A 27,229-nucleotide genomic window follows, 5' to 3' on the forward strand; every position below is an offset into this window, starting at 1 on the left:
ATGTAATCGGGATTTCTAGAGGTCTGTGTGGTTTTTTGGCGTCAGGCTCGATTTTTTCCCTGTCGATTTTACTATGCAAACGTACAACCGGAAAAGAACAATACATACGATAAACGAATGAGGTAGATGGAGTTGATAAGAGAAAGGAGAAAGCCACCAGAATAGTAGAGAAATCAAGCGTTTAATCGAGAAGAGTCGATAAGAAATTAGCTGTGATGATGACTCAATAGATACTATTAACTTTTAATTAATAACACTAATTAATATAATACGTATGTGTGGAATGTATGTGTGCGTGATGAATGTGTGCGTGTATACATGTATATACACATGTACACCAATATAGAGCAAACATAAAATAACATTTAAGTACGATAAGATATATGAGAATAATGAAGTACGATAAGATATATGAGAATGATGTTTATAGTTGGATAAAAACATAATGATAAATAAGCGAGTGAGCAGGAGGAAGAGAAAGAGAGAGAAGGATAAGCACCTCCTCTCTTTGTCCCTTTCTCTCGCTCCCTCCCATAAGAGAGGGCATACAACATCTCCGTATTCTTCACGCTTTAATATTAATTAAACGTAAATTTTTGACAGTTCGATAGTAATATCAATATACGGACGCGCTCGAAAGCGGGCGCGATCGAGAGAAAAGAACAAAAAAAATAAAGAAAAAGGAGAGGCACAATGATCCGAGCGTTATCTATAGCTCGCGGCTTTAAAACGCGATTAAATTATCGTGACTATAAGACATACACACAAATATAGCTGATAATTGTAGTTTATATAATTGCAACGTGCCGACGTGCGGTTGGGTCGTCCCGAAAAACGTGGATCGACGAAGAAAGCGATTTTCAAATGAGCGATTTTACTAAAATCACCGCCGTGGCGATTCTTGATTTAAGAAAGCGTGTAAGAGCGCTCGAGTATAATCGATGTAAGATCTTTTTTCAAAGAGAGTTTGGGGGAAAAAATCCAAAAGTCCGAGCAAAATCCATGATTGTTTTTCGATTGAGAAAAAAAAAATTGTGTAGACGCGGGACGACCCATTTATCGGTCAACCATACAATTGTGATATTGTAATGTACAAAATCGCAATATATAGGCTTGAGCTTATAAGTGCGCGAGATTTTCGAGGGTCGAGAAAAGAGGATAAGGGAGGACCGTCTTCAAGACGATCGCGAATAAGTTTTACGAATAAGTTTTATGCTCGTCGAAACGCGGTAATCGAGTAAGGCTGATCGTACATCGGGATATTAATTTCTTATTGATGCTTTCGATAACTCTTCATCATTTCTCTAGATATCATAACTATACTTTCGCAAAACAGATTTTTGAGAGAAAGCTGTCGTGTCGCTGAAATGGTGTAAATTCCCCGATTTTGCAATTTTTTTCGTATCGATTCGTATCGATTTTACTATTACTGTAGTAATGTACAGTGATAAAATATATATAAGCATCGTTTTATTTACAAAGTCAGATCGAATTCCGTTGAAAATAATTTAGACTCGAGATGCATTTAAGCGTTTCACTTTCTAGATTCTCAGTAGCTATATATTTTTTGTTGAATATAAAATACGTAATTAATTTTCGTTAGTAACAGACATAAAACTTTCATTTTATAGGAATAGAAAGTTTCATTTACCTGTATATACGTGTATATCCGCCTTAGTCATTTTTGTATTTTCAAAATATCAATGTGCCTATTTTCGTTAGTTTAATTTTGTTTCACGCTCGTATTCAATATATAACAAAGATAGATAATATTTCCAAGAAACGTTTTGTTTGTTCTTTCTCGGTCGTAATATTAGTAATATTAGTAATTGTAGTAATAATAATAGTAACAAAAAGAGGAAGGAAGAAAAATACTATTAAAATTTCACGGTGCTTTTTACAGATTTTCCTAAACTTTCTTACAGATAACTTTTTAGAAAAGTACAGAATACAAAGATAAAGAAAATTGCTTTGGGACTTTCACAAGAATTTTTGATTAATAATTTCTTTTCCTTTTTGTTTAGGTTGCTTCGTGAACTTTCTATAAGGGTCTTGGTTCTTTCTTGAACAAAATATGACATGAATGGACTAACTCTCGATGAACGTTCGTGAATGGATTTGTTAGGAGATTAAATGCGCAGTTTTTTTTTTTTTTTTTTTTTTTTTTTTTTTTTTTTTTTTTTTTTTTAGTAAATAACGTTTTCGCTTAAGAAAGAGTATTAGTTTTTTTAAATGCATCTTTTATTTGTATTTAGTGGAGGATAGGATACACGCTTTTTAAGGAAAATATTGTAGATGCGAGGACGATTGATATAAGTTTTCATTTTTTCATAACGCAATAGTTAGGCGGTACATATTTTTTTTTTATTTCGCACTCTTGACAGAAATCTAAGAATGTTTTTATGAAAGATGAAATGGACTTTTTGACCAATATCGAATCTTCTATTATTAAAAACTTGCAAAAATTAACGAAAAAATTTGCGAATCTCCGTCGTCGTAGAGAGCAGCAACGCGGACTACTTGAATACGTGAAAGCGAAGATATTGAAGCTCATCGAGGAAAAAAAGCCAACGTGTTCGAACAGATTGCCGAGCTTTCTCACGATTGCGCCTCGAATTTTCCGCTTTTCGTCTGATCGATAGAGAGGAAAATTCCAGGGAAAGCGTGTTCTGCGAGGAAAAACAGAAATTTGAAACTTTAGTGTCCAAACTCGCATACGCTCTCGTCTTATCATACCGAGCACTGATCATAACAGGGACACAAAACACACAGCCACACGAAACACTATGTCGATTAATTACATAAGCCTTAAATTTAGGATTAAGTTTACAGAGAGCGAAACGAAGGAGAAAAAGGAGAGAGGAAAAGAAAGAGAGCGAGAGAGTATAATTGTTGTACCGAAGCACTTCATGATCCAATGTTACGATGTTATTATTCAGAATCAGTTTTTAGAATCGCGATATCATTTAATTATTAATTTACTCCTCGACGAGAGATACAATAATACATTCCTTCGATTATTTTCTTCTCTCCATGCGAATTTGCGTTTGACGTTAAATTTTGATTCGTGCCTCTTCATACCGTCTTATTTCATAAGATCAAATTCTCTTATATTTTTAATTAAATTTTAAGCTTCAATTATTCTAAAATTATCGGAGGCACGAATTTCGATCTCAATCGTTTCACGAGCTTTTCATCTCGTCAAAATGATTTATCGGGATCGCGTAAGCCCGCGTGACGTGACATATATTTACATATTTACACTCCGGAAGAGCATCGCATATATCATATGCAGAGGAAAGCGAATGAAACTCGATAATACGAATCATCGATTGTCGATCAACGTTTCTAATGTATTCGATTCTCTTTTTATTAATTCGTCGGGCAAGAAGAAAGCTCGGCTGGCTACGTCGAGAAGACGAGAACGAATCGTACATCAGAAATGTGTACCATCGTCGTCCTCTTGCATTTAATATTAAACACCTTTGTAAACGACGTGCGATGCGTTTCCGGTGCGAAGCACTCGCGCATTCGCGTGCTTACGCGCGCCCTAAAAAAATGTACGCGTACAATTCCCCGGTGAACGTTTGATTGAATTATAAAAGACACGACGAGGTAGTTCGTTTTACAAGTGTGTGGTCGGACGTGACGTTTGTCGACGACGACGGCGGGAGGGAGAAGTTTCTTCGCCGCTTTGCAAAGCGTTTTTTCGCGCGCATATATCCTTCTGGAGGAAGGATCGACCCGTCGACGACAATATTTTTTATCCTTCCTTCTGCCGCCGTTTTATGCGGCCGCGCGACGCGGCGATACGAGATACGTCCGGATAATTGAAACTTATATACGCGAGAGAAGAGAGGACGCGATACCCTCGCAAGCGTGTCTCGCATGAGACAAATGGGGATTCGCTAATTCTCGAAAACCGCGGAAAATGCACGAAAATGTCCTCGTCTCTCGTATCGTGGCGATCGTGTCGCCGACAACGAAGAAAAGATTGTTCGCCGGTTCACGGCGGGAAAATGCATTGACTGTTTGAGCGAATCGAGAGACCATGTACCTTGATATATATACAATATATATATATTTAAATATAGTTTAGCGTATTTCCAGACGATGAATGTGTATATCTGTGAGTGCGCATGCGAGCGAATATATGGTAGAGTGAGTGGGTGCCAAAATCGGAAAGAAAGAATGGAAAAGAGAGTAAAAAGAATACAAAATATATATAGAAATATATATGCAGAGAGAAAGAGAGTATGCATGTATGTATGTGTGTGAGCAAAAGAGCTTCCTTCTCAAGGACACATTTTTCCTATCGACCCATCGTCGAATTTTTTTTTAAAATAAGATATTGATACTCAAATGGTTTAATGAAAGAGAGAAATAAAAGATAATACAGACGAGTATTGTTAAAAGTGTACTATTAAGTAAACTTTAAATGTACTTTTACATGTCATCATATCTATCAGTCGATCCATATTAGCTTTTATTTGTCTTTTCATAAATAATCAGCTTTATAAGCTGCTCACTTGCATATTTACTGCAATGAACTGCATCATTAACGTGATGCAGTGATTGGAAAAAATATTCGGAGACGGATCGCCGGAAAAAATGTGTCATTTTAGATTAAAAAATTGTTTTCGCACGCGCGTAAATTTATATTATGAGATGTTAGATTGTCGTTTTCAAACGGCAACATGCGAAACATGTATCCTCTTTGGGCGCGCGTGTGAAAGCAAACTTTCCCATTCGATAAATAAGCGTGTGTGTAAGGTTCTATTTTTTTCCTCTTAATTTCTCGGCGCGTCAGAGGAGGGGGAGAAATATATGTATCTGTGCGTAAAGTCTGACTCTTGATTGATAAAGAGATCTCGCCACGTGATTATTGATGGCGTCGCAAATTTATTAATGAAGAGTTATCTCGAATTCTTAAAAAGTTTCATGATGCTCGAGAAATATTTGAGCCGATGATTATAATAATAATCTATGACGTCTTATTTTTTAAGAAGATATATCGCATTATCACATGTGAATATTAGGAACATATGGGCAAATATTATATTTGTCCTGTTTCACTATTTTCTTAATAATGTTTACTACTTTATTTGTTGAACGATTCTTTAAAAGCTGAACTTATACTGTCATCAAGTTTTTTTTAAAGAGTTATTGTTGCTTTATTTTACCAAATATGCGAGAACAAAACGAGTATATAATATAAATATTTATTTTTAAAATTATATTTTTATTTTTATTTGAGTTACTTGAAAATTTATTTTAAAGTTTATTATATATATGTATATATAAAATATTTATATTTTTATATTTAAATATAAGCATTGCATTCACCCACATGTTCGGCGGTATTAATCTTACAAAAACAAGAAAATCCAGAATAAGATGTATTTAATGAATACATGCTTTTAAAATTAAATCGGTAACGTCATCGAAAGTTTTGTGGAAATTTACGAGATAAAGAGAAATAAACTTCTCTTGTATGTACGTGTGCACGCATATTCCTCCCTCGTTCGAGCACGCAATTTTATTCTACGTCTTTTCTTCTACGTTCGTTCGTAAGTTTACACTTTATACTTGAGCATCGCTGTACTGAATTATTTCTCGAAACTCTGGTCTGCTTTAATGGAACAATGATAGAAATACATATTATCGCGCGAGAGATAGAGAAAGAAAGAGAATGTGTGATGCTTTGAATAAATATTACGAAAGTTGTTTCTTTTGAAAAAAAGTAGGTATGAGCGCGATCTCGGAAAACCATGAAAAAAAAAAAAATATAAATATAAATGAGACGCGGGAGCAAATTGACATGACATATTCCTAAGGATACCAAATGCTTTTGAAAGAAACAACTCTCGTATATATATGCATAGTGCATACATTATAGTTGCATACATTTTGTATTTGCAAAAATATAAAAGCCGATCGTGATCGAGCAATTCAAGCGTGTTGTGTAATCTTGGAGAGAATAGTAATGTACGAATGACAGGATTATAGACAATACGATCGCGCAGATCGACGTGAAAGTATTGTAAGAGAACCTTGAATAATGACATTTTTTTTGTCGATACAAAATGTATGTCTATATGAGATTGCGAGAAGATAACGGTATTGATTGTGACCGTTGTCTATAAAGAGAGAGAAAGCGAGCGAGAGTGTGAGAGAGAAAGGAAGAGAGAGAAGAGAGAAAGTGATAAAGAACTGCGAATCTATTAGAGGAAGTTAATAATAGTTATTAAGAATAACCGAGTCGCGATCTCTGTGATGATGATAACAACGTTGACGAGATGACAAATGATAACGACGATGATTTTCCCCCCTCCGTGTTTCTCTGACAATTTCTGTCATGGGCACGACGAGACGCAATTAACCCTCGAGGTTTCTAGAGTACATAAGAGATAGAGTCGTAATCTACTATGTAGCAATGTAAAAGAAAAAACAAAAAGCTAAATACTTTTAAGGTCCGACCGGAGCGTAATAGACATCGTGTATTATATCGTGATTAAAGATTAAGCGGTTTACACATGAGGAGGGATCATCGATCGACGATGATTGAGAGGATAGTAATATAGACAATGATACACATTTAAACAGATGTAAATAAGCGAATTAAAAAAACGCGCATGAGAGAGAGAAGGTGGATACTCTCGTCTGTAAACAGACTAAGAGGGAAATAATTATTTTGCTACGCGAGAAGAAAGGAAGACTTCCGGAAGTTGTGCAAGTGTAGTTTCCATTGGCGATCCCGTTGGTTCAAGATCCATTACGACCGAGTGCAGAGAAGATAAAAGAGGACGAAGAAGATAGAAGACGGAGGGAAGAAGAAAGGTGGCAAGGGAAAGAAGAGAAGGCTCTCGTCGTTACGCGCAAAAACGAAATCTATCGATCGTGCCTGTTCATCCACGATGACGATCCAATAATCCGAGGTTTGCATCCCCAACAATCCAGTACCAGACACAATTCTTGCAAGAGACTTCCGCGATACGCATTCGCGAGGACAAAATATACCTGAGAGCTGTAAGAACCGTGGTTTTCAACAACAACAAAAAGAAATTGTCTTCGACAGAAGTATTCCAGCCAATTATCTTCAGGATACAACACAGCCGAGAGAAACAAAACCTTTTACCTGCTCGGGACGGTTCGAAAGGAGAAGAGGAGATGCGGTACCGAGAGATCGTGGCGATGGCATCGTCGTGATTGATTGCGCGGAAGAGACGAGGAGAAGGTCACGTGGATAATCAGCTGATGGCCACCTTTCGACGCGCATCCCATTGTTTTCGCCGCGAAACAATCGTTCTCGTGCTTGCGCGTCCGACGAGGAGAATAAAGAGTCGGCAAGAAAGAGAGAATGGAAGGTTGACGGATGCTAATTTCGCTGTTGCGGTTCGTCGAGAAGCTGCGCGCCAGGAATCGCCATAACTTTCTTTGTCTTTATTCTTGGCATGTATAAGAAGAGATGTGAAGATCGATGGAGATTAAAAGAATCGGGAGATCGAGATATGATAGGAGATGGAAATCGAAGACAAAGACTTTATTGGAACAATATATAGGCATATAATAAAGGTGGAGGCTTTCCGGAAGTTGTTCGCTTAACACGCTCGACAAGAAAGAGAGAGGAAGAGTCTTGCTTATGAGCGTAACTGTTTATATCATACTTTGCTTTGCACGTTTATAATGTCGGTGCGTTTCTCGAGGAAGAAACAAAATGAGGAAGTAGCAAAGATTCGACATATGAGTGAAGTGACGAGGGAAGAAGAAAGGGAAAGAAATAGGAAGAAGAGTAAGAAAATGCAAGTTTTTCGGGTGTGAATGACATCAAGACACGGGGCAAAGAGCGGAGCAGCAAGTATATATGAAAAAAAGCTCTCCGTTCGTTAGCAGAGCGATATCTTGAATCTGAATGAATGAATGAATGAATGAGAGAATGGAGCGAGTGTCAAAGATTTCCAAGAAGAAAAACGGACCAGAAAATGTCTTTTTGAATATAAAAGGCACCAAAAAAATTATAAGTGTGAAGGTGAAATCAGTGAGAAAGAAAGAGCGAAAGTGAGAGAGAGAGAAAGAGAGAGAGATTGGCCTGTATGAATGGATGAAAGATGCGGGAGAAGAAAAAGAGTCCAAGGAAGAGATACGAGAATGAGAAAGCTTGTTGACGGAGAGAAGAAGCGGAACAAATTGAGAGCCAAAGAGCAGTCGAAAAAATTGGCGTGCAATAATATGCGGTAAATCGATTCCGGTCGACGATAACCAGGGAAACAAACGTGGAGTTTTGATTCCTCGATCACGCGAAGACATCCAAGCGGAATCTTTATGCAACAGTCGAGAGTACGGAGATAATCGTAGTGAGTTTTACTAGAACTTTCCGTTCCCGAGGATATTTGATGACTTCCAGAGTATATTTCAGCGCGGCATGATTATACATCTACTTATACGGGGACGGAGTTCATATATTTCGAAATGTTTATGTGAATCATGTGTAACACACATATTCATATCATTGTTAAACAAAAAGAGAAAGAGGAGCGAGCAGGAGAGAAAACAAGCAAGTCAGAAAGATATCAGAGATTGGATTCGAATGGTGAAGATTGGAGAAACAGAGAAGAAGAGGAGACGAGTTGCGAACTCGTTTGACGAGTTTCGCAAAAAAAAGGTGCTGTCGCGTTTTAAACGACATGATGAGAGAACCTTTAAAGTTTGTACAAGTTGAACAGAATGGAGCCAACATCTTTCCATATGACGTGAGAAGCGATGAAAAAAATCATCAAGATGGAGTAGAAGAAATTTCCATTTATCATCCCATTCCTTATTGTTCCCTTCCCTATTATTCCTTTTCCAAAAATGAAAAGAAGAAAATTATTTTACAAAAATAGAAAAAAAGAGGAGAAAAAATTTCAACACAATTTTTGGCCGTCCTCAAGATTTACAAGATATTTTTAACGAGAGAATCGACTTTTTGATTTTGCCCATCATTTCCCTACCTCCTTGTATTCCGTTTTAAACCAGATTCTCCCGCATAATCCTTTTCATTTTGTTAGGGTCCCTTTAGGGACCCGCAAATGCATCACAGACGATGCTGCATTTCTTGGTTGAAGCAATAAACATACACACAAGTGTGCATACAAACTGTCCTTATCAGGACAAACTTCACAAAACTGTCCTTTTAAGGACAAGGAACACCACTAAAGCATCTGCAATATACATAACTGTCCTTTTAAGGACAAGGAACACCACCAAAGCATCTGCAATATACATAACTGTCCTTTTCAGGACAACTCTTCATCGTATCTGAAATATAAATAAAGTATATTTTCCCTTATTCCTATTAAATTATTTTTTTCAGATTGCAGTTGTATAAACATATCGATACATATAGAGGTAATAGATTTATTTATATGCATTGCATAATTTATAGAGTATAATATTAGCTTTTTTGATATTCAAATATTGCTAATTTTATTTAAATTAGAAATAGTTCAAATGTGAAGATAGATTTGTTATTAAACTATATTTATTCTTCAATAAGATTGAAAAGTACAAAATATACTAGTTATTAAATTGTTTTAATAACTTATTTTATAAATGTATGTATAATATGTTTCTTAATTTTATCTCTGTTTCAGAAATAATCTTTGATGGATATTTTTTCAATCATAAAATAGCGATGCCCCTAATCCGAGAGATAAACATTTCCAAGAATTATGCGTGTCGTTCCTTATCTATCGAGGAATAAAAAAACACGCTATGAAGAGAGAAAAAAAATCAGTGTTTCAAATACTTTATTCACATAAAAACGCAGATATACATGTGCGATGTAGAATATATGTAGTGGTGTCAGTCCATTCAGCAAATATTACAAGTAATCGGCGTCGATCAAAACTGTATTCAAAACAAGTGACGTGGAAATTTCCATATTTCAACATTTGCCCGAACATCTCCAACAGCCAGAATATCTCTAAAAATAAGTAAAATACATATTAATTTTTCTATAGTATATAATTTTTTTATCAATATTTTTTGTTAATTTTGCGTTGGAATTGTGAGTACATGATTGTGCAATCGCATTTGACTTCATAAATAGAAAAGACATTTATATATACAATATATATTTTATATATATATGCATAAAAGATAAGGGTATATACTAGTTCTTGTTTTCTCTTATTTTCATATTATTAGCAATTTAAAATATAAAAATTAAATATACATATTTCAACGCAATCAATTAAAATATTCAATTTTTGTTCTAGATCTTTTTCAATTTCAAATTTATTTTCACTTTATATGTATAAATGTATCATCAATTTTCATAAATTTCAGCTAGTCATGAGACTGGAATATTTTTAATAAAAAATTAACGAAACATTTCTTTTTATAAATGAGAACACATACATGCCAGGAAAACAAACGAGATACAAATATCGTAACCATCGTGTTTAAAATTAGAAAGAGAAAGTAGTTTCCACGAACGATGAGTCATCCGAATTTAATTATGCTTGCGCGTACCTCTTGGAATTGACGCGTAAACTGCTGATGCTTTGTTTGCCAGTTATTTCGAATTTTGCACACGTCATCGGTTTAGCATCCGTGACGTTGTAGAATTTTATATACGCGTCTGCCCCATATGCCGCAAATATATCTTGATTACCAATCATCCATGTTAATCCCACAACTGTATTGTCCACAGAAATGGTTTGCTGACTAACGTGCTACACGTGTGTCCATGTAACAAACAATTACACAAATTATAAAATTGAAATTGATATTAATATATAACAAATTTACAAATTGTCCTTAAAAATTTATCATATACATTAATTTTATCTTGTGCTTATTAACGAATACTTTAAAAACTTATCTCTGGCCTTGAATAATTAAATGAATCATCCGTAAACGTTGAATAAGTCACGTTTTGCAAAAAATTACACGTTCTTACACGATATTGCATCTATTATTAACGTCATGATATATTCATGCAAGATAAAAATATATTTATATATATATATATATATACTTTGTTTAAATATTGTTTCAGTTTCACACAATATTTGTAGCAAATAATTAATATTTTCATAGTATAAATTATGTAGATTTCAGCTTTTAAATATTTTTTTTAGAATTTATTTTTTTTTAAACTCAATGTTTCAATTATTAGCAAACTATTGATTGAAATTTGAAACTTGAAAAATGTATGCAAATATTAAGTGCTTATTCCTTATTTCCATAGGGCCATGATACTGTGATAATATATTTAAAGAAAAACCTAAAACATCTGAAATAGAAGAGAATTTACCTCGTCAAGATTGTATATACGGATCTCTTTATCTGTAGTACTGATGACAAATAAATTACGTAACGGCGAACATTTTATACAGGTAATGCTACCTTCAAGTCTTTCATATTCGTCAATTACGGGATCTATGAGCGTGGCATCTCCTGAAATTGAGAAGAATATATTTTATTTATAATAAAGATCTCACATTTTTAACAGGTACGAACCTTCGATTGGAGTTACACTGTCCAAACTACATTTATAGATTCCACCACATAATGTTCCAACGACAAATATGCTAGGATGTCTTGGAGAGAAATCAAAACTCGTGATACACAATCCTGCTTCTGCAGCGCGTTCGCGAGTACCTCCAGCACTGCGTGGCCTAGCATTTTCCACTGGATTACGTTCTTTGACTATCTTGAATCTAAAATACGATAAACATAAATAAATAAGATCGTATCTAATTATATCGCGAAAAGAGAGGAAGAGAATGCAACTGGTAATATACCGTTTATGCAACTGGACGGTTGTAAAGTTAGCTGTCAATTTGTGAATCAGTATATATCCATCTCTGCTGGAACTTAATAATAGAGTCACGTCGTTCACTGATCTCGGTCTCCAATACACTTGAGATACACAGTCACTATGCGTACACACATGTGTGGGTGTAATATAATCATCATTTCTAAGATTCCAGACTAATACATCCCCTGAAAAAAAAAAAAAAATAGAAATTGTATGAACATTTATTAAATATAACAAAATTTTAACTTTCCTTAATATTGTTTTTTAATTCATGTTAAAGAAACTCACAATTAGACAATCCAGCTGCAAGAATAGAAGGTTCCGTTGGGTGATAACATAATGTTGTAATACATCCATTTGTCTCTAATGTTTTGGTAGGGGCATCGGTGAGATTATCCTCTATTGTTAAATTATACAATTGTATTGTTGAAAGATGATCACACCATGCTTCATGATAGATATGACTGAGACCTACTGCTAATGTACCACCAACGGTGCTCCATGATAGATCACTTACTTTAATCTACAAAATATTTGGCATTAAGCAATACATGTGTATGATGTGATTACTTACTAATCTTGTTTTAAAAAAACATACCTGAGTGTCTGATTCTTTCAATGCACTTATTTTTTTCAATATCTCTACATTAGCAGAGGAAGCTTCCGTAACATTAGGGTTATAATCATCAAAAGCATTGCTACCATAAGTTTCATCAAGGACTTCCAAGACTCCTGGTGTAACTCTCTTTAGAAATTCTGCCAATTTGTCATAATCTACTTGTGTGTTTGTTTTTTGTTCATTTATTGTTTGAATCTAAAAATATTAAAAATAATATTACATGTTTTAAAGAATTTCACAAGATGCAACCTAATATTTATGATATATAAATTATTTAAAATTTATGATATATTAATTATTTAAAATAGATGATATTGAAACAATAATAACTTGAATTTTTAATATATAAAAATCAAGTATAGAAGATGTGGAGAAGCACTATTTTATTTACAACTTTTATTCACAGTGCTTTTTTATTTAAATAAATTGAATCAAATTCTAAATTCAAATAAAATATAGCATAAGAGATACCCCAACACTTCTTGTATCTGTGGTTTGCGTATCATCAGCAGTATAAACTATTTCTGTAGTTTGAACATTTGCGGATGCTTCCAATCTAAAAAATATGTACATAATGTATTTTAATTATTAATTAAAACAAAAAATATTGAAGTGTTTTACAATAATACATAAATAGTGAATATATACTTACTTTGTCGTAGACAATTCTGAATTGAAACTCACAACGTCAAAAGATTTGGTATTAAACATTTTTCAATAGAATAAATATTTCCACACTTATCTCCTATTTTATTATTTAAATATATTTATTCATAAATATGCAATGTGCAAGAAACAAAAATATTTTAGATTACACTCTGCAATTGATATTTTAGTTATTTCCGCTAAGACGCTGCACTGAAGACGCTGATGTTTACAGAATATCAGCTGTTTGTGAGAAATAGAACTACTCTCACCATCTATGTAGGGAAGATAATAACTATTTGCAAAAAATTATATTTCTCTTCAGCAGATAATGTAGAATGTTATGGAAGCAACACATTAAAATTGGAACATTAGTATATAGTATAATTTATTTAAAGAGTTTATATTTATTAACTATCTATCAATTCAAAGATATTCATTAATTATCTGTCGAATCTGTTAGTTCACTTTTACATTTATACTTTGTGGATTATTGCACAAATCATAAATATGCATATATGAATATACATATATGTATATTTTATTTAAAGAGAGATATTTGTTTTTTAATATATATTATATATATTTGAAGAGAGGCAAATTATATTTTTTACCGTAAATATATATATATTTTCATGCAACAAATGTAACAAAATGTTTTACTAACGTTTGAAAGAATTAATATTTTTTGATTAATGCAAGACGTATACGCTATATCCCAAACATGTTTGATGTTCCAGATGCGTCTAAAGTCAGATCTTTAAACTTAATGTATATGTTCGGATCTCCATTGAATAGCATAATTATTTCATGAAAAATTTTTAGACAGATATTGTCCAAAGTGTAAAAAATATAAATAGTAATAAAAATTGCATTCTCTTTCTCTCTATTCCGTATATTCCAACAATTACGTTTTTTTTTTAAACCTTTCTTGTTATAAATATATTTTTTAAATGTCTTGTGTATATATAAAAATATTATTTCTATATAAATAAATATTAATATAATCAATAAAAAATTTTATTTCAAATTATTAATTATAATTATAACTATAGGCACCAATATGTGTTAATTTTCCTAAATATTGATTATGACGATCAAGTGATTGAAAAATGTGCAACTAAAATTACTTCGTCACATAATAATATATTTCTCACTGAACAATTCGTCTGTTATAATTAATATTTTTGATCATACTTAAATTGATATAAAACGCACTTTTAATTACAGATACCATGCTTACAAGATAATCCATCTGCACAAGGACATAAGATGAAATGGATCTCTTTAATTTCTAAAGACCGCGAATTCGGATAAGTCAAATTAGCCGTAACAGTATCAGCGTTTACTCGGCATTGTTCGCGCTTCTGTTGAAATGGCATACAAGTCGGTATCGCGAATCTTGAAGGTCCTGAAAATATATGAAAATATATCAGTAACATTAAACACACACATTGCTGTCAAAATCTTTGATGGTAATCCTTAACTAAAAGTATATATATTTAAAAGTATAATAATAGTATATAATATAAAATATATGTATATATCAGATATTTGGGAACTATTTACTACATAATTTTTTTATAAAACTATCTTATATGAATTAAATGTATATAGATTTATAAATTAATATAAAAAATATGAATATAGAAAGTATTTTAATATGACAAAAAAGACACAAACCTAGCAAACAGCAATGGTCTGTTGGACATTCCAAATTAGTTGTACATTTTTGAATAAATGAAGAGTCGGAAGAGATGGTCCCTGCTAAGGTGACAAGTAAAAGTGCGCTCAACATCAACGACATCATTATTCCTTGATAAGCTGTGGAAAATAAAATGTTATGGTGAAATAGTCCTTTAAATTAAACTTATAATTATAAAGAAATCCAAAAGATATATATATATATATATATTCATTAATTATATTTTTTATTGCGACGCATTATCAATAATATATAATATATATAATATAATAATAAATGTTATTAACAATAAAAATATATATATGAAATATAATAAGTACACTTAAAATGTAAATCATAAAATATCTTATTGCAATAGACTTGTATTATGCATTTTTAGTATAGATTTATTTTTGTGTAAAATTACTGACACCATCCTAGAAATGAGAATCCGGAAATGTAATACGCATAAAACACGTAGGTCGCACTTATTGTTAGATCTGTTAATCTGATTTTAGATGTTACTCATAGCACTCGAATGGCCATGAAATTCTACATGTACTTTTTTGTATATAGCATTATCATCATTTCTGATTAACATAGTTATCTGAGTAAAAAAATAATATATTATTATATATCATAAATCAATAATCATTACGTAAAAAGTAGAAAAGAAAAATTAAAAATAAAAAAAATTATTATTTGAATAATAAAGTTGAATAATAATTTTTGTTTATATAAAATCCTCTTCATCAAATTATTAATTCACACGTTAAGCAAATGCAAAATTACTATATTGCCGAATTAAATTGAATTAAAAACTGTCAGAATTATTATCAAAGAATGAATTATACTGTTTCTGAATTTTCACAAATTGGTATATAATGAAATTTCATTACGCACGTTGTTCGATCTTTAATGTTGTACTGTTTGGATTATCGCGAATAAAAACAAATATTGTTCATTAGTCTTCTCAGACACGAAAACGGACACAAACATATATTACAAACCTGCAATTAATTTGCGATCTACACTTGTCGCGCACTGAACAGCATATGATCTCGCGAACTGTTGGACGCATTGTTTTATACCTCCAGCTCCGCTCTTTTAATTTTTAAGGATGTATTTCCACAGGTTAAATTGATAGCAGTAGCAGGCTGAAAACAAAAAATTTGAAACTATATCATTATCTGTGACTGACACTTGATAAAATAATATTCCTAAATAGTTTGTAAGAGAAAAGAAACAATGACACGAGAAGTCATTATAGACGGATTTAAAAGAAAAGATGATAAGCGATATAATTATATATATAGTCACTCTGAAGAATAGAAATAAAAAAGATCTTTATTAATTGCTTTTAGCGGGTGTCTTTATGTTAGCGTGATGCGTTTTTATTTTTTTATTCGTTCAAGATTCTCTCTTTTTACGGTTTTTCTATTATAAGTTCTAATTAAAAATAAAATGCAATAGCTGTAATATATCTTTGCGTTATACACACACACATACGGGTGAAAAACATTTTTCTATGCATCCCTCCCGCATCTACCCGCATTTAAAGAATGTTTATATTTCAAATTGAAAGTTTGCTTAATAAATTATCAGAAGTAATAAATTATATGCAATGCGTATATTTTTACTTTATTTGAAACAATTTTTAGAAATTGCCAATTTAAAAATACTATCACAATATATATGTATGTAATTAATATTTTTTTTATTTAAAATAGAATATTTATTGTTAATTTGTATAAAGCATAAAACATGTTAACATGTTTAAATAATTAATGAAAATGAATATTATTTTTGTTGTACTGATTATATAATTGTGCTAATAATGGCTCTCTTCTCTCTATTAAATTATGTCATGGTTATAAATGATGACGTGTGTTCCTAGAAATGGTTGTTCGATTGTCGATTAAGATAATAAATAATTTTTCCAATGGCTACGTCATTGTTAATCTATAGACATACTTAACAATGACAATACTTAATTGAACAATTTGAAACCTGTTTAAAAGACATTGGAGAATTACATATTAACCATTGCGTAATCAAGGATTCGGAATTTCCGAGATGCAAATAAATTCATTAATGCATGGAAAATATATTTCTGGGAAATTTCTGATGATCTACTGAGTATTTTCTACAACATAAGTCATCCAACATTCTATTATTCAAAATTATTTATAATTATTGTGTTATATTTTTATCGCTAGTTTTTTTATCGTGTATATTAATAAAATGTTTCTATATTTTCAATTTTAATTTATCGAGTTATAATAATCGTATTAAGATATGAAAATATTTCTTTATTTTATTTCACTTTCCTTTTTTAAATTTAAAAAGCTCGAAAAAATCACCTCTATATATTATGTGTATAATTAAATATATAAATATATATATCCATATATTTTCTTTCTTCCGCGTAATTTCCGTTCGTATATAAATTAATAATAAAGAAAATAATTGAAAAATAATTAGAATAATTTTTTCGTATTGTTTTTTTTTTAAAACTAATTTGAAAAAGTGAAAACATTGCATATATATGTGGATAATTTATGTAAAATAAACTTTTTTCTCGGATATTTGAACATATGTTATATCAGGATCAAATATAAAATTACGTAATGGCACTATTACTATTATTGTCTATACCTGCGGGTAGAGCGATAATTATACAAGAAAGAGACCAAACGTGAAATAAAAATATGCGCATATATTCCACATTGTAAAATATTTTTTATCCTTTGTTTAATTATGTAATTTTGTGACGTGAAATTATTATATAGCCATAACAACAATAAGTACATGTAGAATGTAAATCATAAAATATCTTATTGCAATAGACTTGTATTATGCATTTTTAGTATAGATTTATTTTACTAGCATAATTAATAATTATTGTTGATTGCGTGTGCACTTTTTAAATAAAAAATTTTACTCCAATTTTGATTTATATCATATAATCAGCATATGGTAATTATGCTCCTTCAGTTCTCCGATATTCTTAACCAGATGACACTATTCGTTCTGTTCTTTGCTGAAGGTACAGGGTGACGGATAACTGGAAATAACCTCGTATCCCATGTGCGAGGTATTTTGATGTATTCATTCGGTATTATGCGCCAAGTTATAACTATTTATAAAACTAGCTCGGGGACGGACTATGCTTGTTAAGATGGTAGAGCAAACATTACTCGCGGCAAATTGGATATATTTCGTCATCGTTTCTTTCAACACCTGTTAAAATTTTTGGAAACATTGTTTCTCCAATGGAGCAGTCTTGTTTGTGAGAATTTGTCAACAGTCAGAGCACATCCAATTAAACATGGTAATCTTAACAATGAATCTAGTTTATCTGCGATGTTCATATGGAAATTGTATATTCTATGTATTTCTTAAAATTATGTTTCTTGTCATTTATTTACTCTCCTTGCAATATGGCAGAGCGTTATACAATCTGTTAATTTTTTTTTAAGGCTCTTTTAGGAGCGCAACTGGTCATCACTCTTGTAATGGTCAGCGTTATACAAAAGTTAAGTCCACATTTTTCTTTTGCAAGATGGCTCTTGTGTTCTACTGGGTATGTATTTGCATGCATATTTATAAGAAACAGTTTGTGATGATACTAAAATGATAAAATCTCAAATCACTCTTTTTTTTGTTTACATAGATTGACACGCTATCTGTATCCAACAGATCAGCAACTTAGAACATTAGCTGGTGTGCCAAAGGAGAAACCAAAGAGAGGAAAACACAGTGAGAACGGCAAAGTGGGAGATGTGTTTCATGTTCCTAGAAATTTAGATATCCAGCTTGAAAGTGCACAAGTGACTGCACTCGATATTGTGCATTTAAAATATTATACTGAATATCAATGGCTGTTGGATTTCTCTTTATATGCTACTATTGTTTATATATTGACAGAGGTTTGTTTAATCATTACTTATATAATATGAATACCTATATCTATTTATATAAATATATGGATGTATCTATATTTATATAAATATATCTTTCTCTAAATAATTTTTCTATTAATTATTGTTATATTTATAATTCATATAGTATGTATTTTGTAATACTGATCTAATTTTCTTTTATTGTTTAACAGGTATACAGTTATTTATATCCAATCAAAGATGAGATTAATCTCAGTGTACTGTGGTGTTTGGTAGTTTTGGGTTTTGCATTGTATCCTTTGAATTCAAATCCCTATTAAAGAATTTATTTTAAATTTCGTATTTTTGGAGAGATTAATAAGAAATTATATTATATAGAGGAAAGAAAGACTGTGCGATGTTCCTTACATAATTTATAGTAAAGTACTACTTTCCCTTTGGGTACAATATTTCAAAGGAGAGGAAAGTGTAGGTGAAAGATCTACATGTATTGTTACTGGATTTGCATATCTTCTCATTGCTATGATGGTACTTATAGTTGATGAAAATAAGTTGGAAATTGGCTTGGAAAAGGCATATACAAGTTTTAATTATAGCGCTTCTCGATTTTTAGATACTCAAGGACTTTCTTCCACGTGAGTTGATCACATAATACATCATTATTAACAATTTTCTTAAATCTATTCCATGATTTAATTAGTTACTTATATAATTAATTTGATAATAATACATGTTGAAGAATTAGTTAATAATTGTTTTTAGGTTTATTGAAAATTATATATTTGTTTATATAATGTTATTTAATAATTATGAGAGACTATTATTTTTAATGCAGGGGGCCAGCTTCAAAAATAGTTGTAAAGTTTTTTCTCGCTATATGGTGTGGTCTATTGGGATCGTTATTCACTTTCCCAGGATTAAGAGTATCAAAAATGCATTGGGATACATTAAGGTAATTATAAATTTTATTTAATTTAATCTATATTGAATACTAATTATTTTACTATATAAAAATAATTGCAGGTATTATAGAGACCACAAAGTATTGTTATTAATAGCAAATATTAGTTATGTCTCACCATTGCTATTGATTAGCTTATGGATTACACCTATCAGCAGGGATTATTTGACCGTTCGAATATTTAGCGGTATGACTGATCCGTTGTAAGTCAATATATATTATATACTTAAATTAAATTAGAAATAAATATAAAAAATAATTAAAAATTTTTATTACAGAATGACAGCTGCAAGCTTTGAAAGCATGAGATTGATTATTATCGTCGTTGCAGTTTTATTAAAGATGATACTCATGCCAATATATTTACAATCTTACTTAAATCTCGCCATACAAAGATTAGAAATACAGAAAAAAGAAGCTGGTAGAATAACTAATGTTGATTTGCAGAAAAAGGTATGTCATAATGATTGTATACTATTGTCATATATTAAAAATAATAATTATCTTAATTAAAAGGAGTTTTCTCTCCTGTAAATATTTAATAAAAAACGAGTTTTATTTTCTATGTTACAGATTGCAGCTGTATATTATTATCTATGTGTGGTTGCGCTACAATTTGTTGTTCCAATAATTATGTGTCTATTTTTTACATTTCTCTACAAAACGCTCGGTAAGAAAAATATTTTTTATGAAATACAGCCTGTAATGATGTAACTATGTTTCTTCTAATGTATCTGTGTTGAATTAGGTGGTTTTACTTGGGAAGGTATTTTAAAAGGAACGCTAGAAGAAGAGTGTCCAGCAGACGAATTACCGAAATCATTCTTATTGCACACGAGCAATGATAATACTGATAAGACTGTTATAGAAACTGCTGAAGAACTTCATCTTGCACTAAGTTCATTAAAGCAGGTGATGTCTCAAATATTTATGAGAAAAATATTAACAAGATAATCTTTTCTTAAAACGTGATAATATTAAATCTTGTTATATTTTATAATATAAAAGAATGTATTTTTTTTGTTATAGATCTTTACTACAGATGTTTACAGGGGTATCTTAGGATTGGCAACATGGTGGAGTTGCTTTGCATTATTTGCGACTAGCGCTATGGGAATGTTTTATCAATCATATTTCTCCAACATATGAAAAGATCTATTAAGAGAAATTCGGAACATCGCACAAATCTCCATTAATTCATCCAGAAATTATCAGTCATTATTAAAATCATAGCATTGTCCATTAAAATACATATTTTCAGATTATCTATTTTAACATATGCCTACTGTCAAATAATTAGAATGACAATTTATGATGTAAGATTATTATGTAAAATTATTATATGTAAAATTTTGTAATACATATGGCAATAAATATAATACCAGTTGTATTATAGATGAAGACAACTTTTTGAAACTTAAAATTTCGGTCTTGTTAAAAATATTATTAGTATATTAACAAGTTTTTTTTATATGGCATATAGATAAAAACAAGATTAAGTTAGTAATGTTCTCGTGAATGTTTTCTGTAGTACAATCGTTGTAGTGATTCTATTTGACAAAAATTTCATGTAAACATAAAAAAATAAAACCGTTAGCAATGAAATATTTAACATTCCACAATCGTCTACTTGATTGCAATTAATACTCATCGTACGACTACATTGTTGTCGCATTAGGCATTCTGAAAGCAACTTTCTCCATTATCAATGATCTTAATTGTGATAAAAATGTTGTTTAGGAACTTGCTATTTCTACTTATAATGAAAAAACGAATATTGCTCAAATATTCCTATCTTATTGTTCCATGATTTGTACTGTCATATTTTGAGAAATTATTTATTATCTGATTACGATTCATGAATTGTTCAATACACTGATATCCTGGAGAAAGTGTTCACTGAAATGATGTCGATCGGATGCTACTCACGTTTCATGCCAATTGCTTCCGTAGTATATAGCTCCCCACAGAATTTCTTAGCGTCGTAATGCCATCGTGATTTTTGTCGACTGTGCTTCTATCATACGGATATCATCACATCAAGAATTTCTGTAATTTTTCCGATAATGTTGGTAAGTAACACAAGCAGATTTATGATGTAGAGAATATTTACAAGTATATTATTTCGTATTTTATATATCAAATATGTATATTAAAATATATATTATATAGCTCTGCATTTTATAATTTTTGTAATTTTTACAAGAGGCTTTTTAATCATTTTATAATTAATTGTTTAATACTTTATGAAGTGTATTGCCGTCGCATTAATTAAATTAAAATGTAACATTTTTTTAATGATAATCGATAAGAATAATCACTGTTCTCTTCCTTTTTTTCTCTCTTTTCTGTTATAAATTATCCTTTTTCAAGATTTTACAATTGACTATTACATACAATGTTAAAGAATAAATACCGTATTTATTCTCACAAATATCGATTGAGCTTATAAATTGTAACTTGCAGAAACAGGTGATTATTGTCGGTGCATTGTGTTATCTCGTCACAGCTGAGCCACCGATTCAAAGTGCAAAGCCGAACGTAATAGGAAGTCCCGAGCAACATACTTCTTTCAGTTTTATCCGGCCAGGATTAACGCAAACGTCATTTGCATTCAGTGGACCGAGCTCCCATCAATATTTTGCTTCTAGCATCGGCAATCCTCAGTTAGCGCAAAAAGTTTTGCCAAGTTTAGCGCACGTTCTCGCCCAAAGAAATCCTAGCTTAGGTTCGTATTAAAATATAAAATGTATCAAATTATTATTTTTTTTTTTTACTACGATGAATTTTGTATAAAACATATATAATTTTTATATTTTAAATTTTGCAAAATCAAAGGTAGAAAAAAATGAAAAATTAATTTTGGATAAATTTTCGACGAGTTGGTAGAAATTTTTTAATTATAGGATATTATCCACTTGGTACTATCGCGAATGGCTATGCATCGGTTCCACAACATCCGACTCTTGGTGCATCCGCAACCGGACCATTAACTTATCAGGCTAATGCTATAGATCCCGCTATTGCATTAGCATATACGCAGCAATTGCAGCAGCCACAAGCATATTTAAATACATACCAACCGAATACTGTTTCTCAATTACAATTAGGGCAATTGCTTGCTCTTAGACAGGCACAGCTTGCACAAGCTCAACAAGGACAGTTATTACAAACTGTTCAGTCAGAGCAGGTAATTTTTATATTGAAGATAGAATAAAAATAATAAAAATTAAAGAATTAAGTTAAAATATTGCAATTATGTTATCTTTTCCTGTCTATAGTATTTAAATTATTTATTAATAAAATTGATTAAAAATTATTTTTAAATTATGCTTAGAAAAAAATTATTATTGTATGTATGAGTGTTATGTATGATTTTTGTCAATAGTAACTGTGCACAGGTACCTGAACAGATCCAGTTGCAACGGCAAGAACCGCAATCGGAACGACCACAAAGTTTGCTAGGAATCGCTTATTCATCTGCCCCATCAGTAGCACATGTAAAGGTTTCTGGAAATGGATACAAATTCAACTTTTAATAACTATCTTAAAAATAACTATAAATAAAACTAATCATTATTTATACTGCTTAATTAATATTAAAACATATACATATAATGTAGAATATGAGCGCACTGATTTATATTGTAAAAAATGTATTAAAGATGTAAAAGATGATTATAAGAGAGTTCATATATACTTTAATAAACTTAAATATTTTGTATAGCGATTAAGCATGGATATGTAACAGTCACGTCTTTGTAACTTTTATTGAAATAAAATTTATCTTATTGTTAGCGCATGTATTTATAGATTTCTCTTCATTCTTAATGAAGTTATCGAACTCTCTATAGTCACCATATGAAATATTTACAGGTGTATATTATCAATTAAAGTTTTACAAAAAATATATATTATTGGTAATTCAAAATGATAAAAATTATCCCTACAAGGCCCCGGGGGGATTCGAACCCCCGATCTCCTGTTTACTAGACAGGCGCTTTAACCAACTAAGCCACGGCGCCTTTGAATTTTCCTTGAAAATATTAATTTCTTCAGTAGTTGCTTCATATTTAAACTTGTAATTGTGTATCAATTGCCTCTAAATTGTATATTATAATTACCTTATTGATATAATATCACTAAATAAATTAAAGTTATTGTTAAGTATATAATCTATGATATATAATATATATAAGAATTATTTTAAAAATTCTTAAAATTTTTTAAATTTATAAATAAGATTGCAATTTTTTGAAACAATTATATCGAAGCGCATATTAAAAATAGCGCACAAGACGAATATAATATATATTACAAAGCTTAATTCAAGTGCGATATTTTTTAGATAAGATTTCAGAATATTAAGAAACGAAAAGTAAAAGAAAAAAGAAATCCTCCCCGACGGGGAATCGAACCCCGGTCTCCCGCGTGACAGGCGGGGATACTAACCACTATACTATCGAGGAATTTTTAATTCCGTCTTGAAAATTTATGACATATAGTTAATTATATGTTAATTACCTATAATATAAATATATATACATGTATAATGTATATTAAAGTTTTACACAACTATACAAAATATAAAAAATAAAATTTTATATCGCATTTGAATTGTTATATTATAATTTGATATATATATTTTAATTGTATTAAAGTTATGATAAAATAATCTGTATGCTTGCAGATGAACGTAATGAAAATAAAAATAAAATAATGCTAGTATTTTCTGTAATATTGCAAAAACGTATTGCAATGACAAAAAAAATAATCACCACTTTACGCAGTCGGTAGGACTCGAACCTACGCTCCCAGAGGGAATCTGATTTCTAGTCAGACGCCTTAACCACTCGGCCACGACTGCTACGTGTACTTATCCGTACAAACTGAAAAACCTACGTACGGACAAACTAATTTTTGATGTGTCATAAATTTTCTATCAAACATGATAGTTAATAAACATATGTGACACGTGTAAAATATTCTAATATATATTACAGTTCTTAAATAAAATTTAAAAATCGAGAAAACTTTATACACAGACATCGGATACTTTTTTAACTTTATGCTTGAGACAATTTTTATGCTATACCTATTAGACAGTAATCATAAGCAATTTCCTTATTACTAAATCATTTCCATCATCCTTATGATTCTTAATGAAACTACCTCGGAGTCTCTAGACACGGGGATACAATATTGATACGTGATGACGTGCGTCGCGCATACACAGGACGTTGATCGATCAACCTATTCTTCAAAGAGCTCCTGTACGTGCCGTATAGCGCAGAAGCGTGGTGGAACTCACCGGTGCGGCAATGGGACGACGAGCCCGATCGCCGCCGATTGTCACCCCAGTCTGGCCGGCTTGGCTCGGTGACGAGCACGTGGTGCGTGCTCACATCCCGCATGCGAGCACCACGGTATCCGAGCAGCACGCGGCAGTAGGAGCCAATGCAAGGCGGCCCGCTCTCCCTACGTTGAACAGAGTTTCGCGCGGGTTGTCTCGCCGAGCCCCTCCTGTTACCAGGGAAGCACGCCGTGCTGGGAGGCTGTCCCTCCAACCAAGTCCGGCCCCCTGGCTCGGCTCGGTCAATTGCGATATTCCGTCATACCTTGACTTTCGCCCGTGAGGAATTTTTTCAACAGGAACGCATGCGGCCGCCTGTAATTTCGTGACGCCACCGATAGAAGCGCTAGTGTCAACAAGCTGCCGGCTTATGTGTGTACGCACGATTATGTACAGGGTGTATCGCGAAGTTATCCGCGACGAGAACGATGTAATGTTTTCAAGTATACATGACAAATGTTAGAAAAGCGTGGACTCTCAACTACAGCTAACAATAAATTTAATATCGATGTGATTCGCGACATGTTAATATGCAACTGTTAAAAAATACATATCTTTGTTTTTAATACTTATTTATAAGTTTATAAGTATAATAAATGTTTATAGATTACAGCGTAATTGTTTAAATTTCGATATAAACCATGAAACTTTATAATAGAAGCAGATACAAGAGATATGTATATAATGAAGTTCCTCTTACGATAAAAAGAAAAAGGAATTAAAAATATGCATTAATATTAAACACGAAATTTTGTAATATTTAAGCTCTCAAAACGAGCTTATTAAATTTAATATTTCAATATTTTTCTTATATTCACGATTCGTAGATCGCACGATTTCATTATTCGTCTTTGTCCGCGATTCACGAACATCGTCGCTTACTCTAGTGCCACGAGTCACCCTGTATATATGTATACATACACATCGCCCCTTTTACAGGTAACGAATCCCCACTTCGACGCGTAGCGTAGCTTTAATTTTAGGGGAAAACGTAATAACGTTCGATCTACATTTGGGAGCTGTCTCGCAAAATCTAGGAAACGCGGACGACGCGCGTACCGTATATAAGACTTTGACGAAGCTGTCGAGCAAGCTGATCGAAGACCATCGGAGTCGGCGCTCGACGTCGCCGACAACGCCGAGGGGGGAAGAATCGAGGTATTATTAATGCCGATTTTGGGGAAAAACGGTGTCACTGTCCCGCGAGGACGGTCTGACGACGGCATTCGGGGCGGCTACACGGGGCGGCCGTTCGAGGCAACGTCGTGCGCGAATCCTCCGGCAGGCGGTCGCGGCCCAGCTGATTCCACCGGCGTCCGGGCGGCCGCAGGCCCGCTAGCCCTGCCGAAATTTCCGTCCACTCCGGAGTCAATGAACCAATAAGCAGTGGAAAGAGATCGCCGTGGACCAATGGGATATGGCTGAGTCGTGGCCGCGCTAAGGGCCCGCGCGGCTCTTCCTCAAAATTGTGTCTTTCCGATCCACGGCGAACAGCAGGTGACGGGAGGTGCGCGCGTCTCCACGTGGTCCTCGCTTCTGTCACGCGCGGACGCCTTCTGCGCCTTCCTGTGTCCCTGCTCGGCGCTCGGTTAAATTGTTGATTATGTCCATTCTGCCCGTTGACTGCAGATTACCGCGCGGGCCACGTGTAAATTAGTGTGGAGAACGAGGGGAGGAAATAACATCAAGGTTACTTCCCGAACGGGAGGGGTTGGGCTTTAAGCTTCGCTGTCGTCGCAGAGGGAGTCGCTTGTACTGCTTCTATCTTCTGTCACGACCACGTGGCGCATGTCTATAGCTTTGTGATATATCGATGGGTGTGGCGTAGTAATGTATATGTAGGCAACGGCAGCTTGGAAACCGTAGATTACTATATAGATTAAACATCCAGCAAGAAGCTTTCGATTACCTTGTATTTATCTGTTGATTGGCGCCCTGAAATTAGAAATATATGATAAAACATATTCATGGTTTTTTTGTAATATTTATTATTTCATAAATAAAGAGATTTTCACTTTACCTTTCTCTTATTGATTATTCCATTATTTCGACGTAATGCTTCGTGATAACTATAATTTAAGTCTCGAAGAGCGGAGTCCTGCAATACACATAAAATAATTAGAATATAGTTCGGCGAAGTTATGTAAAAAGATTTTGATTTGACAATTGATATTGCGTTATAATCGCTCGCGATATCAGCATGCAATCCTGTTGAGCGAAAAGCATTTCGGACGAAAGTAGGTACCATAGGTA

The 27,229-nt window shown here is 32.4% G+C and overlaps 4 protein-coding genes, 1 long non-coding RNA gene and 3 other non-coding genes across 10 annotated transcripts; 3 read left to right on the forward strand and 5 right to left on the reverse strand.

The window, feature by feature from the left end:
• Nucleotides 1-5,309: 5,309 nt before the first annotated feature.
• On the forward strand, nucleotides 5,310-12,422 carry LOC114932491 (uncharacterized). Its single transcript, XR_014924054.1, has 4 exons — nucleotides 5,310-9,387; nucleotides 9,633-9,974; nucleotides 11,237-11,384; nucleotides 11,501-12,422. It is a non-coding gene; the product is annotated as an uncharacterized LOC114932491 (long non-coding RNA).
• LOC114932490 (cytoplasmic dynein 2 intermediate chain 2) lies at nucleotides 9,772-13,338 on the reverse strand. The gene is made up of 9 exons (XM_085479791.1): nucleotides 13,081-13,338; nucleotides 12,900-12,984; nucleotides 12,408-12,623; nucleotides 12,098-12,332; nucleotides 11,793-11,994; nucleotides 11,509-11,708; nucleotides 11,303-11,445; nucleotides 10,516-10,718; nucleotides 9,772-9,964 (listed from the first exon to the last, which is right to left on the reverse strand). Exons 1-9 carry the CDS (start codon nucleotides 13,137-13,139, stop codon nucleotides 9,895-9,897), a joined length of 1,413 nt encoding a protein of 470 aa, XP_085335917.1. The 5' UTR covers nucleotides 13,140-13,338; the 3' UTR covers nucleotides 9,772-9,894.
• Nucleotides 13,339-14,199: 861 nt separating this feature from the next.
• Nucleotides 14,200-25,279, reverse strand: LOC114932566 (uncharacterized). 2 transcript variants are annotated; one of them, XM_085479794.1, is made up of 7 exons: nucleotides 24,935-25,279; nucleotides 23,029-23,133; nucleotides 22,191-22,346; nucleotides 21,553-21,672; nucleotides 15,768-15,914; nucleotides 14,757-14,897; nucleotides 14,200-14,484 (listed from the first exon to the last, which is right to left on the reverse strand). In XM_085479794.1, the coding sequence occupies exons 6-7, from the start codon at nucleotides 14,881-14,883 to the stop codon at nucleotides 14,294-14,296; spliced, it is 318 nt and encodes a 105-aa protein (XP_085335920.1). In that variant the 5' UTR covers nucleotides 14,884-14,897; nucleotides 15,768-15,914; nucleotides 21,553-21,672; nucleotides 22,191-22,346; nucleotides 23,029-23,133; nucleotides 24,935-25,279; the 3' UTR covers nucleotides 14,200-14,293. The 2 variants fall into 2 exon arrangements, with proteins under 2 accessions (XP_085335920.1, XP_085335921.1); XM_085479795.1 differs by lacking the exon at nucleotides 24,935-25,279 and adding an exon at nucleotides 24,796-24,901.
• Nucleotides 17,782-21,029, forward strand: emei (transmembrane protein 161-like emei). The gene is made up of 11 exons (XM_085479790.1): nucleotides 17,782-18,091; nucleotides 18,240-18,343; nucleotides 18,434-18,689; nucleotides 18,875-18,954; nucleotides 19,082-19,297; nucleotides 19,498-19,614; nucleotides 19,686-19,826; nucleotides 19,902-20,076; nucleotides 20,197-20,293; nucleotides 20,372-20,535; nucleotides 20,653-21,029. The coding sequence occupies exons 1-11, from the start codon at nucleotides 18,089-18,091 to the stop codon at nucleotides 20,770-20,772; spliced, it is 1,473 nt and encodes a 490-aa protein (XP_085335916.1). The 5' UTR covers nucleotides 17,782-18,088; the 3' UTR covers nucleotides 20,773-21,029.
• On the forward strand, nucleotides 21,092-23,420 carry LOC114932553 (uncharacterized). Of its 2 annotated transcripts, none has more exons than XM_085479792.1 (4): nucleotides 21,092-21,695; nucleotides 22,090-22,351; nucleotides 22,530-22,813; nucleotides 23,025-23,420. In XM_085479792.1, the coding sequence occupies exons 1-4, from the start codon at nucleotides 21,690-21,692 to the stop codon at nucleotides 23,160-23,162; spliced, it is 690 nt and encodes a 229-aa protein (XP_085335918.1). In that variant the 5' UTR covers nucleotides 21,092-21,689; the 3' UTR covers nucleotides 23,163-23,420. The 2 variants fall into 2 exon arrangements, with proteins under 2 accessions (XP_085335918.1, XP_085335919.1); XM_085479793.1 differs by having other exon boundaries at nucleotides 23,012-23,071.
• Nucleotides 23,575-23,648, reverse strand: TRNAT-AGU (transfer RNA threonine (anticodon AGU)). The gene has a single exon. It is a non-coding gene; the product is annotated as a tRNA-Thr (tRNA).
• Nucleotides 24,021-24,092, reverse strand: TRNAD-GUC (transfer RNA aspartic acid (anticodon GUC)). The gene has a single exon. It is a non-coding gene; the product is annotated as a tRNA-Asp (tRNA).
• Nucleotides 24,409-24,490, reverse strand: TRNAS-AGA (transfer RNA serine (anticodon AGA)). Its single transcript has one exon. It is a non-coding gene; the product is annotated as a tRNA-Ser (tRNA).
• Nucleotides 25,280-27,229: the final 1,950 nt, after the last annotated feature.

This window comes from Nylanderia fulva, unplaced genomic scaffold, assembly GCF_048542155.1.
Source record: "Nylanderia fulva isolate GAGA-0341 unplaced genomic scaffold, ASM4854215v1 Scaffold13, whole genome shotgun sequence".
Classification (NCBI taxonomy): domain Eukaryota; kingdom Metazoa; phylum Arthropoda; class Insecta; order Hymenoptera; family Formicidae; genus Nylanderia; species Nylanderia fulva.

Bases quoted from the DNA above. Each gene is read 5' to 3' on its own strand.
- LOC114932490 (XM_085479791.1), bottom strand. From the start codon at position 13,139: ATGTTTAATACCAAATCTTTTGACGTTGTGAGTTTCAATTCAGAATTG. The intron at 12,985-13,080 runs GTAAGTATATAT...CATATTTTTTAG, and splicing joins TCAGAATTGTCTACGACAAA to ATTGGAAGCATCCGCAAATG. The intron at 11,995-12,097 runs GTGAGTTTCTTT...TTTTTTTTTCAG, and splicing joins TGCAGCTGGATTGTCTAATT to GGGATGTATTAGTCTGGAAT.
- LOC114932553 (XM_085479792.1), top strand. The intron at 22,352-22,529 runs GTTCGTATTAAA...TTTTAATTATAG, and splicing joins CCAAAGAAATCCTAGCTTAG to GATATTATCCACTTGGTACT. The intron at 22,814-23,024 runs GTAATTTTTATA...AACTGTGCACAG, and splicing joins AAACTGTTCAGTCAGAGCAG to GTACCTGAACAGATCCAGTT.
- LOC114932566 (XM_085479794.1), bottom strand. From the start codon at position 14,883: ATGATGTCGTTGATGTTGAGCGCACTTTTACTTGTCACCTTAGCAGGG. The intron at 14,485-14,756 runs GTTTGTGTCTTT...ATATATTTTCAG, and splicing joins AGACCATTGCTGTTTGCTAG to GACCTTCAAGATTCGCGATA.
- emei (XM_085479790.1), top strand. The intron at 18,955-19,081 runs GTATCCTTTGAA...CATAATTTATAG, and splicing joins GTAGTTTTGGGTTTTGCATT to TAAAGTACTACTTTCCCTTT. The intron at 20,077-20,196 runs GTATGTCATAAT...TCTATGTTACAG, and splicing joins ATGTTGATTTGCAGAAAAAG to ATTGCAGCTGTATATTATTA.